Below are 13,352 nucleotides of genomic sequence, written 5' to 3' on the forward strand. Positions count from 1 at the left end.
CATGCCTGAAAAAGAAAGGTAGCTTTCTCTTTTAAAATGTGTTGAAAGGTGAGTCACAATGATCAAGCAGTGAGACAGGCTGGGGGAGGCAGAGACTTCTCTCACTTTGAATACTGCACCCAATTCACAAGCCACTAGATCATACCTTACATGCTGCACCTTATTCCAGCTGAAAATCTTGCTAACCTATTTAGTATCTGATGACTAGGTTTGCCTCAGTAGTTCACTCATACTGAACAGCACCACAGAGCAGTAGAGATGTATATAGCGTTTCAAATGGAGCTTAGTCTTGTGCTTTCCACTGCTGTTTACACCTGTTCATACACTGTCCTTTCTATCACTCCAGGATTGTCTTTCCAGCTCCTCCCAAATGAAGAACATTGGCTAAAAAATTGTAAACAGATTAAATAAAATTAGAGGGATCAGTTTTGAAAGGGTTCCGCTCCTCTAGCTTAAAGAGTCAAGGCCACTGCAGAATGAGTTTAGGGTGTAACAGGCCCACTCAAGAAGGATGAAGTAAAGCTCCTTGGTCATACATCAGAATTTATGGTTAGGAAAGTGCTGGCTGTAAATCCACGTGTGACATTGCAAGTTTATGTTGCAGTAATTCAAAACAGCTGTAAAAGTAATGTTATGGAACTTCTTTGTTACATTTGAATTTACAGTCCAGCTTTGAAATCCACCACGACATCCAAAAACTGGAGCACATCAACTACTGATATTCTGAACAATCTTCTTCATTAGCACCAAACACCTTCAAGACACTGACAACTGAGAAATCCACTAATTCTATACTTATGCACCCAGAGGTATAACTTTATGTACAGTCACTGTAAACAACAGCTTTACACCTTAGTAAGTCAATACTGCAGACTGCTGAAGAGAAAACAATACAGATTTATGTAAGGCTGGAAATGTCAGGATGAAAATGCAAGCTGTGGAATGCTGTGCTGTATTTCTTCCTCTCTTACCATATTTCTTCCTCTTCTACACAAGAATTAGAAAAGGATAAATTCAGGTTCTCTTTTCTTATCCTCCTTCTAATCACAAAATAATGCTGAGATTTACAAACACAAGACAGACATCTGTGTGAATTTACTTTTGTTTCAGAAGTTCTAATGTTGTTACGCTATTACGAGATGAAAACATGGACTAGGGGCATGGACAGTGCTGGATGCCAAACTCAATGAAATATGTTCTTGTAGATATAGAAAAGATGCTGCAATATTGTAGTGTGTTTCTTTCCTTCAAAGAACTGATACACTGCAAGTTTACATTTTCATTATTTATAGATTTTATTACATACTTTTCCCATAATTTACATAAAATATAAAATTTAAGAAAAAATATTGACATGATACAGCTAAATAAAGTGAGAATTTATTATAGAAAGTGAGTATTTATGATGTTAGTTAATAATATAACTAATTTTCCTTTCAGGACATAGCCCTTCTGTCAGTCAAAAAATTGAGAAATTGATGGGAAGTCTGTCTTTACCACTGAGGACAGACCCTGGCATACCAGTGACTTTAGAATAAAACTGGACTTGGTTTTGTTAAATACCACATTTCTTAAAAAAAAAAAACAAAAACAAAAAAACCCCACCAAAATAAAAAAATCTTTTTTTTTTTGTTTGTGATAATTTACTGATTAACTAAAGTATGACTCTGTATCTTCTATAGATAGAACATCATTATTAAGATACTCCAAAATTATATTTCCGCCATTGTACAATGGATAGTCTTTATCAGATAGCCATGTTTCCAATGTGTGCTCAAATGGCAAGGCTTCTCCAGAGGCAGCATGGCATAATCTCAATTTCTGCAAAACAAACAGCACAGGAATTAACATCAGGATTTGCTTGTTTGAGATGCAATGAGGAGGGTGAGGGAGGGACTAAGTGGTTAAAAAACCCCACCAAAACAAAATCAAAATCCAACAACCTGGAAAATGTTTGTTATTATTACTGATTTACCTGGGATGTTGATTTGTTGTTGTCATTTTTAAGGCTTGCTAAGGAAGCTGCAAAATCTACTACTTTGCCAATACTCCACTTACTGCAGAAGAACATGGGCTTGCTTTTCTCTTTGTTTCCCTTTGGCAAAAATACCTGAAAATAAATTCTTTCTGTCTAGAAAAACATGAAAAATAAACAAAAATTATTCACAGAAGCAGCACATAATTCCAGTCATACACATTAAACAGTTTTTCTGTAAAAAAACCCCAAACCTTTAAATTTCAACCCCAAAATTACTAACTCAAACTTGTACTATTCCATCAAAACCAAGGCCCCAGTTTTCTGCAGAATATAAATGACTGAGATGATCAAGTCAAATCCCCTCCAGCTGCAGGCACATGCATGATGGCCAAGAAGTCCACAGAGTTGGAGACATCTTGGGCCAGAGTCCCACAGCTAGACTGCAACATATAGAGAGACATGAAAATGTGTCTGCCCTGGGTTTGCTGGATAATAATGACTACTCTGGGGAGAAGAAGGTGAATATAAATAAGCAATGCTGTCTTTTGGCAGCAGTATAATGTCTCAAATGGGAATGCAAAGGCAGTTAAAACTGAACAATTCACTGTACCGGAAATGCCTGCTTCACAAACCAACACTCCCAGTCATGGCAAGCTAATCCTTTATCCTGTTTTTCCACCTTTTTTGTGCTAAACACTTTTTCTGTGTCCGATAGACCGAAACAAAAGTAACCTGTGAGGAAAAGGTTTTGAAGGGGATCGGGACAATCCCTTCTCCAAGCTTATTTGTTCTTGACATTCAACAGAAGACACAGCACAAACATGACTGGTATATTCACCAGTTAAAACCGCTCTTGCTGAGCCCAAGCCTAGACACGATCAAACAAGACAGAAGTCTTCTTTTTAAATGATTTACAAAGGCCCTCCCTAGAAAAATACAGAACTACCTTTTCCCCAGCTATGTTCATAAAGCTGAGGTTGAATTTCAATCTGTGCATTTTTCTCAAAACTTGAATGCTCTCCACACACAAGAAAATCTTTAACATCTAGGAATATTACAAAGGGGCAATGGAAGCAGGCCCTGTATCTTGCCAAAATGTAAATAACAATTCATAAACTGGCTAACACAGTGGCCATTCTGTTACGGACACATGCCAACATCACCCAACTGCTATCAGTGCCCCACACTTCCTACAGTTGCTCCTCCAGTCCACTGGAACTTAATTCACAAACCAGCTCATTCTACTGTTGCACACCTACCTATGGCATATACCTCCTGGAGTTTCTGTGCCATATCCAAGAAAATACCAGTCGGGCAGGGACACAACAACTAATGCTACTTTGCAGCATGGCCCTCCTGTTTTGAGCTGGTCAGGTCTGTAACTCATATCAAGTCTGACACTAAAAGAAACAATCATCTGCAGAAAGCTAATCTGAATAAAGAAGCCAAGGGAAAGGTATTTCTAAGATAGCCTGATTTTCCTGATCATAGAATAAGAAAGATCAGAAAGGAGGACCTCTGGTGTCATGTGGTCCAAAACCATACTCAAAACAGGGGCAAAATTTAAAGCTAGACCTAACTGTAAAGGCAGATCAGGTTGATCCAAGTCAGATTCAAAGAAGTTCTGAACATCCCAAAGAAGCAGATTCCACAAATTTTCAAACGAGCTTGTTCCGAAGTCTGACCAGCCTCACTGTGATTTTTCTTCCTATCATCTAATTGGAATTTCCCATGTTGCAGCTTGTGCCCATTGCCCCCTTTCCTTTTCCTGTGCACCTCCAAGAAAATATGTCAATCTTCTTTATAATCACGATGGGAGAAGTGATGTGCATAAGAGGCATTCCAGAAAATTCATATCCAAAAAAATCTTATCGAACTAGAACAAGGTAGTCAGAAGGCAGCTAGGAATTGTCTAGCAATTTAAATAGAAGGTGCTAGAGATTAATAGGCTTAATTTATCAGTCAGAATTATCACTGTTGTGGATGATTAAACAATTAATATCCACATGAGATAATGAATAGTAAGAGAAATCAGCATACAGTAATTTGTACTACACTTTTTAGAGCTTACTAGCTCTGGAATTAGGAAGACACTTTTAAAAATTTCTTACATATATTCAGGGTGGATTTTTTAAATTATGTTCCACAATATTTTAAATTAATCACTTTCCCTTCAGCACATATTTATTACAGTGGTGCTAATTGATGAATGCTATAAGCAGATCTTTGTATTACGACTTCTGCATAAGCAGTTTTCTAAGCATAACAAAGTATAAAAAAAGAAATTAATAAGAGGACTCAATAATGGAGTAGCTGTAGTTATTTTAAAAACAGTAATTAAATGCACTCTACTAAGATAAGAACTAACAATAAAACTATCACATAAAATGCTCTCAGTATTATAAATAAATTTAATGGGCCTGAACGTGATGTGCTGCAACATAACAATATGGTGAAAAACAATTTAAATACAGTTCTTTTAAGAGGATGTATAAGTACAGATCTAAAGTGAAACTCTTGATGAAAGAATCAAGGAGTTTCTAAACCCAGCATAATCCTGATATGTGAAAAAGACTTGAATACCAGGTTTGACTGGCCACAGTAGTGAAAAAAAATAAAGGAATCTGTGAAATAACTCTGAAAATCAAAGAAATGAAAGGCTGAAAGCAACTGTCAAAACCCTATTCCACACCAAAGGCAGGAAAAACTGACTTCTGGCCCTTCATACTTCATCCAGCAATGCAATATACGCCTATTATATCTAAGTAGCAGAAATAAAAATGGAGCTTTGCAGAACAAAAGCTAAGTTTTGTATGAGACAGGCTCAGTATGACTGGTATAGAGTTATGCAAGCTGTGTCCTATCTGCGTCAGAAGCCTCTTATTACTCAGCATAAAAAGCATCCCTTGAGATGGGTTTGCCATGTGTGACTGATACCCCCTGGTAATAACGCTGGTATAACTAATGCCATTTTATACAGCAATCAGACATTCTCTGTGACCAAACTGGTCATGTATCAGTCCTTCTCCCTCTCTCCTGTAGGCCTGAAGGTCCTGCACACCAGGCAGACTTCTCTTCCCCTCCCCTTCAGCCTTAAGGTCCCTGGGCACCAGGACGACTACTCCCATCCTTGCTGGCCTTGAAGGTCCCAGGCACACAGCCAAGCCAGTGGTGATGAGCCTGTCACAGAACAGGGAAGTGCAGCAGCATACAGATCACTGTCCATAAATCAAGCAGTTACAAACCCTAAGCGGGACTTGGACCAGAACTGCTGCTGGACAGCAAAACCCACAGTCAGTGGCCAGGGACACCTACACTGTCATCTGCTTCGTCCAAGGACTGAGTGAGTGACTTGTATTCTTTTACATGTTTAGAGTCATAGAATCATAGAATAGTTAGGGTTGGAAAGGACCTTAAGATCACCTAGTTCCAACTCCCCTGCCATGGGCAGGGACACCTCACACTAAACCATGTCACCCAAGGCGCTGTCCAACCTGGTCTTTAACACCACCACGGATGGAGCATTCACAGCTTCCCTGGGCATCCCATTTCAGTGCCTCACCACCCTTACAGTAAAGAATTTCTTCCTTATATCCAATCCAAACTTCCCCTGTTTAAGTTTTAACCCGTTACCCCTTGTCCTATCACTACAGTCCCTAATGAAGATGACTGCGATGTTGATACTGCACGCCAAGTAGTAACACTTGACCCGATCTGCAGAGGGTCCAGGTGATAAAGAACAATAAGCTAAGCTGTGCTATAAAATTCACTACACCACTTAAACTGTGCTACACTGTGATTATAAAAATTTTGTGCTACTTTGATCAAAAAATTCTGTTAAAATAATACAGATTTAACAACAATTTAGTACTGTCATCATTCTGTCAGGGATCCTCGAAAGAACATGTCTGTCCCCACCTTGTTGGGTGACAGAATAAATTGGTGTAGTTGGCAGAGCCCTTGGGTCAGAATGATGACTGACTTCCCCAGTAAATGGGACTCCTGGAGAAAGGGTTTACAAAAATAGGTGGGAAAATCCCAGGAAATGGCTACAGCCAATAAGCCACAATCTAAAAGCCGTACGTAATGAGTTTTAAAAAAATGGAAATATATGTGTAAAGTTAAGAAGGACAGGTGGAAGGAATGTGCTGGCTATTAGCTGCAGTATGGAAAACTGAGAACAGATATGCTGAAAGGCTAAAGGAAGAAATATAAAGGTGAATTATCAGCAAAGGATTCAGAATTGGTATAACCAAATTAAAGACTGATAGTCTGGAAAAAAAAGAGTGTCTCTTGAAAAACAGTGCCACAAGTTATAAAAAAAAAAAAAAAAAACAAACCAAGAAAAATATCATGAAACCCCCCTGAAAATAGCAAATGGAACCAGGAAACCTAAATATATTTGGTATGGATATTCTGTGAGCTAGATATAGGGCAACAGTAACTGGGCTATTGAAACAATTGATGAAGAAACAATGCCAAGGCTCCAGCCAGGAGTCACCTTTTTGGGGACCAAATGGATAGGGGGGAGAGAAAGTAAGTCGCCTGATCCACTTGGCAAATAGATTATGTTGGACTTCTCCCTCAAACACCTGAGTGGTGGTGTTATATCCTCACTGGAGTTGAAATAATACCAGGCTCAGGGAAATGTCCTCCCATTCCCTCTGCTATGCACTCTGACAATGGCACTCATTTAAAAATAAATAAATCCAGGAATGGTGTGAACACTGTGGGGTTTCCTGGGTGTTCCAGGGTCCCACAGACCCCAAAGTAATGGAACAGTTAACAAGCGGAACAGTCTACTAAAAGGAGCTTTAAAGATTAAATACAGGAAGATGAGGGAAAGCACTACCTAAAGCTGTTTGATGCCTACATAACCAGCAGACTGGATGCCTGGTGGAACAAGTTCATTTTCCTGCTCTCCAATCCATAAAACATCCAAAACCCCCACTGTCAGCCCATCATTTTTCTCAGGTTGAAACTGTTCCTATTAAATACCCTTTGATGGTTAAAATATCTGTCTCAAATGCCCTGAGAAAAGGGCATATGGAAAACTGTTTCTAAATGGAGACTCCCTTTAACTTTCACTGAGGCTTGGATAATGCCCAAGAATGAGTAATTTCTTTTCACTTCAGGTCCTTGGACAGTACTTGGACAGATTATTTGGCCTGAACAAACCTGGAATGCACCCAAGGAATCATTGTTTTACCTTCACGGAAACCTCAGCTGTAAAAAGATGATCACGACACCCACTGTATTATACTTACCCTTATTTGTACCCTCTTTCTCACTATTTCAAGAATGGGATGATAATCATGTAATTCAGTTCACAAACATAATTTCTCAGCTGGGTAATGAATCAAACTGTAGGCATTGTTTATACCACCCTCAATCTTCAGATGCTAATTCTGGGTGCATAGCTGAACCTGTTCCTGAAAATATCTTGGTACCAGCCTAAGCTGGCATACTCACTCCTGACCCTCCAAATTACCAAATGCAACCTTACAAGGCACATTCTTATGCTAAGGCTCCATGGTACACTGTGATGCCCCAACAAATTCAGCTTGGGTGGGAAAAACAGCAATTGTGATTGCTGTCGTCATTCTACCAGGAATCCCCACTTAAAAATTCTTGCAACATTGTTGGGTGACACCTGTGTGGCAGACAAATACATTTCTCCTGTAAAATAAAGGAATTTGACCTGACTGCTCCAAATTCCACAGACACATTATAACATATCTAAGAGTAGTGAGATTGCTTTTGGGTACCAGGCTGAAACATACATATAAATGATTGTGGTCTTGAGGAATTAAATCCAAAACCAAACTGAGAGAACTAGATGAAAGTCAAGATATTTAGAAAACTTTCCATTTCCTTTGAGAATTCCACTACTGAAAACAAACATCACTGACCTGAGGCAAGGACTTGACCCCGCACGCATGCATTTTCAGCTTCATTAACGCCACTTTTGCTGCTGTTGCACTGTTTTTCGGTCCTCTGCATTTTTTGCTTTTTGCTTCCCCACATTTTTTAGAATCTAAGAACAATATTATTACTGTTAATATGATAACTCATGCCGTCTCTGGAATATATCTTGGAATTAGCCTATTTGGCCTCATTACATCTCCAAGGTTCCCATCCTTGTCATGTCCTCCCAACATCATGATATCAGGTATCCTGAATGATAACAAGACAATCATAGAATGGGTTAGGGTTGGACCTTAAGATCATCTAATTCCAGCTCCCCTGCCATAAGCAGGGACACCTTCCACTAGACCAGGTTGCTCAAAGCCCCGTCCAGCCTGGCCTTGAATGCTGCCAAGGATGGAGTGTTCACAATGGAACAGGGCAACCTGTTTCAGTGCCTCACCACTCTCACAATAAAGAATTTCTTCCTTCTAGCTAAACTAAATCCCCCCTGTTTAAGTTTGAACCCACTGCACCTTGTCCTGTTGCTACAGTCCCTGATGAAGAGTCCCTCCCCAGCATCCTTGTAGACCACCTTCAGATACTGGAAGGCTGCTATGAGGTCTCCACACAGCCTTCTCTTCTCCAGGCTGAACAGCCCAAATTTTCTTAGCCTGTCTTTGGGAGTAATTCTTAAAGAAACCTGAGCCCTATTTAATCTTTAAAAATTCTCTTTATAGACATATGCTACTGTTGTCTCAGTTTAGATGAACAGTATTACATAGTGACATGAGAGTTTAGGGCTATTTAAACACAGAAATCTTCTTATTTGATTAAATCTGAACCCTCAGAGGAGGCCACAAGCTCAAATAACCTTCTGAAGAAAAATGCAGAATATATAAACCACTGTACTTGCCTACAATACTTTTAACTAGCTGCTGTGTGGCAGCCATTCGAGGTTTTGGTGTGTCCAGTTTCTCACATTCATGGTCTGACTGATGCCGATGTCTGTAAACAATGGTGCAAAACTTTTAGTACTTTTTTCATGCGCTAATGAATGAGTATTGGTTTTTAAACACTCTGTTCTGCTTACCTTAGACAAAAATGTTTTTCACAGTAAGGACATAAAACTGGCAAAAGCTCCTTTCCATTACAGTCCTTGTATGAGCATGGATAAGATCTGTGCTGATCTGGCTTCACAGAATTGTTTCTTATATTCACCTAGGTATTAGTGCAAAATATTTTGTGTAAATAAACGGATATTACAGATAAAAGTCACCATCCCAGCTTTCCAAAAGAACCGTGCTAGCTCTCCATTCTGTGGGCAAAACTAGCCCAGCAATTCTCTCCTACTTTTGTCCTAGTTAAGTTTAGCTCAGTTAGAAAAAGAACCATCATCCTAATCAAACTCAGTTTACTTCTGACAGACAGAAAAAGAGGAGATTCATTGTTTTTAAGCTTGTCACATTCTCAATGAGACATTAAATAGTTCATACTTATACACTGTATGTATATATCTTATCTGGAAATAGTTAAGTTACACAGAATTTTAATTTTAAGGTAGTCATATATTATTATATTACCTCAGAACACCCATGAGCATCTCGGCTCCTGTGCTGAAGGCTTTGTGGCAAAAGAAGAAAATATCACAGCGTTATCTACATTTCAGTAAAATAAAACTGCATGTGAAAACATTTAAGTGTTTAAAGAATGATCTGACAAGTTTTGTCATGGCAACACTTCAGTTAAATAATGACTCTTCTCCAAAATTTGTTTTAACCTATGCACTTATATCTTGAATGGATTGATCATATTCTTCCTAAGTAAAACATTCAGCTCTTGGAACTTATGGCCTAAGATATAGAACAGAATCACAGAATCATAGAATAGTTAGGATTGGAAAGGACCTTAAGATCATCTAGTTCCAACCCCCCTGCCATGGGCAGGGACACCTCCCACTAAACCATGCTACCCAAGGCTCTGTCCAATCTGGCCTTGAACACCGCCATTTCAAGAGAATAGGACACTAGCATGCTTAAGAATTCAGCTCAAAGCAACTGGAGTTTGTCTGTTTTAATGGATTTTGAATTACCTCCCACAGCAACAGAAATCCCTTGAAGGCTTCTGATGTTAAAAGGTAAGTCTGCCTGTAGTTGATCGGACTTGATGTCAGCTGGCCTCTGCTAATCTGAAGTGTAAATGAAAGTGCAAGCCCTGATTTGAACACTGGAAGAAACTTCCCCCCCACCACCACTACAAGAATACCCTGCTCCCTCCACCAAAACCAAATCAGTACAAAACAGGGCCTAAATTAGATGCCTTCCAAAATAATCTACCTGTATCCTAAGGATAATCACTGACTTCAAAGCTCCACAACATCAGCTTGGGAAGAAAGTGGCAACTTCAATGAAGCAACTACTTTAACTAAATGTATCTGAATTGAGTCACAAAACCTTTTACCTAACAGTTAGGTCTGCGCAACTGCCACACTGAAATCTTATAGGAAAACTAACTTAATTTCCTTTTATGACAAGGTCACCTGCCTAATTTAGCTAGGGAAGACAGTAGATGTGGTGGGTGGGTTTGGATTTTAGCAAACTGTCTCTCACAGTATCCTTCTTTTCAAAATGTCCAGCACACAGCTAGGCAAGTCCATAAGTATGATGGCTGAGCAACAGGTGATCAGGTCAGGCTTACAGAGTTAATAGTAAATGGGTTTACATCAGGCTGGCAGCCAGTCACCACTGGGTTCTCCAGGGTTCAATTTTAGGGCCAGTGCTCTTTATTATTTCCATAAATGATCTGGTCACAAGAATCAAAAGTACATTAAGTCAGTTTGTTGACGATACTAAACTAGGAGGAGCTGTTGACTGCTTCATGGGTAGAGAGGCATTACAGAGAGATCTGGATAGACTAGAGAGCTGAACAGTCACCAACCATATGAAACTTAACAAGAGCAAGTGCCAGATTCTCCACCTGGTATGAGGTAATCTTGGTTATACATACAATCTGAGGGACAAGAGGATGGAGAGCAGATCTGGGGTCAGGGTTGATGGCAAACTGAATATGAGTCAACAGTGTGCCATGGCAGCCAAAAGGGTCAACTGTGCCCTGGAGTACATCAAGCAGAGCATAGCTAAAGAGTTGAGGGAGGCAACTGCCCCCCTCTACGCTGCACTGCTGTAGCCTCTCCTCAAGTACTGTGTGCAGTTTTGGGTGCCTCAATATATGGACATCAAAGCATTACAATGTGTCCCAAGGTTGGTGACTAAGATGGTGAAAGGCCTTGAGGGCAAGACATATGAGGAGTGGCTGACGTCACCTGGGTTGTTCAGCTTGGAGAAGAGAAGGCTGAGGGGTGACCCCATTGCAGTCTATAACTTCCCCAAGGTGGGCAGTGGAAGGGGAGGTGCTGAACTCTTCTCCTGGGTGACCAGCAATAGGACACAAGGAAATGAATGAAATTGTGTCAGGGGAATTTCAGACTGGGCATTACGAAAGGGTTCTTAACTGAGAGGGAACCTCCCTTTCAGAACACAGGGAAGCAGTCACAGCACTGAGCCTGTCAGAGTACAAGGAATGTCTGGATAATGCTCTTAGTCATATGATTTAGTTTTGTGAGAAGCAGGGAGTTGGACTCAGTGATCCTTTGGTGTGCCTTCTAATTTGAGATACTCTACGATTCTATGAACTTACCAAAAGATGCCTGAACAGCCATCACATACAAACGGGAGAAAATCTGTAACAAAGAGTTTTGTTTTCACTTAGACAACATGGTCATTGATTTGGTAATACTTTCTAGCTTAATTTTTACATGATTAACTTCTCCTTACCTGTATCATGGAGTAGGTGTCTTTACAAGGACACTTAGCAACTGCATCTACACAGTACCTAGAAGTGGCTTTTGTAACACAGTTACACTGTTAACTCCCCTAGTTAGTATTACTGAAAAACATATAAGTAAATTATATATTTGAGAAGCTGGAATTATGCTTTAAAAATTAAGGGGGGGGAGGGGGGCGGGCGTCAATATAAAATTTGAAACTAGAACATGTGGCTAGCCATTAAACATAACAGTTTTGCTAAAAATTTAATTTATTGTGAGACCACTCAGAATACTGACTGCTGGAGAAGAGGACAATTTACGTTTTTATTAGATGTGTTGCCAACTGGAGGAGATGCTACCTCTTCCAAAAAGCCTAAAGTCTCCTCCATGACAGTCCTGATGATCCTGCTCCTTCCTCTCTGTCCTTCATATCATACACACTGTCCTTGTGCAATTTAAACTGCACATACTTCTTAAGTCTGTGCACACATCCCCCACCAATTCCTACAGATAAAACCACAGCACCACTGGCAGCAAACACCCACCTCCAGGCCATTACTCCAGTTCTCCATTCTTCAGATTTGGTCTCAATGGACCACCATAAGACTGGACTGCAAAGCTCAAGTCCAAAGATCTTGGTCACTTCCTCTATAAGACCGCGCGGTCGCACCACAAATCTTTCACTCCAGGTTTTTTTGCGGCCTCTTTCTGAACGGTTACATTCAACCAACATCATTTCCCGAGATCAGAGAAAGCAAGCAAGGATGAAGAACGGAAAACCAGCATAACGACGGCTGGCAAAACAGTGACAAACCGCCCAGTGACACAGCTGAAGCGGCAGGCCCTGTCAATGGGTCGTGCAGGGCTGCCGCAGGCAGGAGGACGCCCCGAGGGGGAAACACCTCGCAACCCCCTCACGGCCACTGCAGCCCCACTGCCCTGGGCCCTGCCCCGCGTCCCGCCCCCGGCCCCGGCCCAGCTCCCATCAGCGGCCCCGCCGCGCCGTCCCTTACCAAGTTGCCTGCAGTCCGCCACGCCGCAGTGCTGCCCCAGCTCCAGCTCCGCCATGTTCCGCGCAGCCCGAAGCCGGGGAGGGCGGCGCGAGGACGCTGCCGAGCCCGGGCGCGCAGGGGCCGCGGTGCGTGCCGAGGCTGCAGTGCACAGAGCGTTCCGCGGCCCGGGCCGCGGCTGGCGGCGCTGCGGGCGGGGCGGGCCGGGAGGGGACTGCGCCGGAGCTCAGCCGGTAGGGCGCGGGGTTTCCTCGCGGAGCTGCCGGGAGTCACGCGGCAGCGGCTGCCTCGCCGGGCTTAGGAGAATGAACTGTGAGGAGCCTGCGTCGGCTTAACCGGCGCCTCAGGCTTTCCGTGCGCCCGGAGCCGCGGCGCCGGTGCCTTTCGTGCGTCAGACTGCTGGTGTCGGGGAAGAGTAGTTGGTGTGTTTTAGCTGTGCGGCTGGTAGCGCCAGCCACCCAGCAGGGCCCGTAGGGGAAGGCGAGGGGAGCACGGCTTTCTGCACTCCTCTCACTGGACAGTGCTGCTGTGTCACTGGTCACGCCGCCCGTGTCAGCAGCCCGTCCGGGGGCGGGGCGCGTTGCCCCGGCAATCCCCTCACAGTGCTCTTTCCTGCGGCACAGCAGTGAGA

General features: G+C 42.0%; 1 protein-coding gene across 1 annotated transcript; it reads right to left on the minus strand.

Moving 5' to 3' along the window:
* Positions 1-1,270: 1,270 nt before the first annotated feature.
* On the minus strand, positions 1,271-13,317 carry ZFAND1 (zinc finger AN1-type containing 1). The gene is made up of 8 exons (XM_065668511.1): positions 12,725-13,317; positions 11,582-11,624; positions 9,469-9,508; positions 8,979-9,106; positions 8,802-8,893; positions 7,891-8,015; positions 1,976-2,131; positions 1,271-1,821 (listed from the first exon to the last, which is right to left on the minus strand). The coding sequence occupies exons 1-8, from the start codon at positions 12,777-12,779 to the stop codon at positions 1,651-1,653; spliced, it is 810 nt and encodes a 269-aa protein (XP_065524583.1). The 5' UTR covers positions 12,780-13,317; the 3' UTR covers positions 1,271-1,650.
* Between the last annotated feature and the right edge of the window lie 35 nt (positions 13,318-13,352).

The sequence above is a fragment of the Lathamus discolor genome, chromosome 2 (assembly GCF_037157495.1).
Source record: "Lathamus discolor isolate bLatDis1 chromosome 2, bLatDis1.hap1, whole genome shotgun sequence".
NCBI lineage: Eukaryota > Metazoa > Chordata > Aves > Psittaciformes > Psittacidae > Lathamus > Lathamus discolor.

What these genes read in the sequence shown, in the direction of transcription:
- ZFAND1 (XM_065668511.1), bottom strand. Translation starts at nt 12,779, where the DNA reads ATGGCGGAGCTGGAGCTGGGGCAGCACTGCGGCGTGGCGGACTGCAGG. An exon ending in GGCGGACTGCAGGCAACTTG is followed by an intron (nt 11,625 to 12,724) that starts GTAAGGGACGGC and finishes TCTTTGTTACAG; the next exon opens with ATTTTCTCCCGTTTGTATGT. An exon ending in ACAACAAATCAACATCCCAG is followed by an intron (nt 1,822 to 1,975) that starts GTAAATCAGTAA and finishes TTTGTTTTGCAG; the next exon opens with AAATTGAGATTATGCCATGC.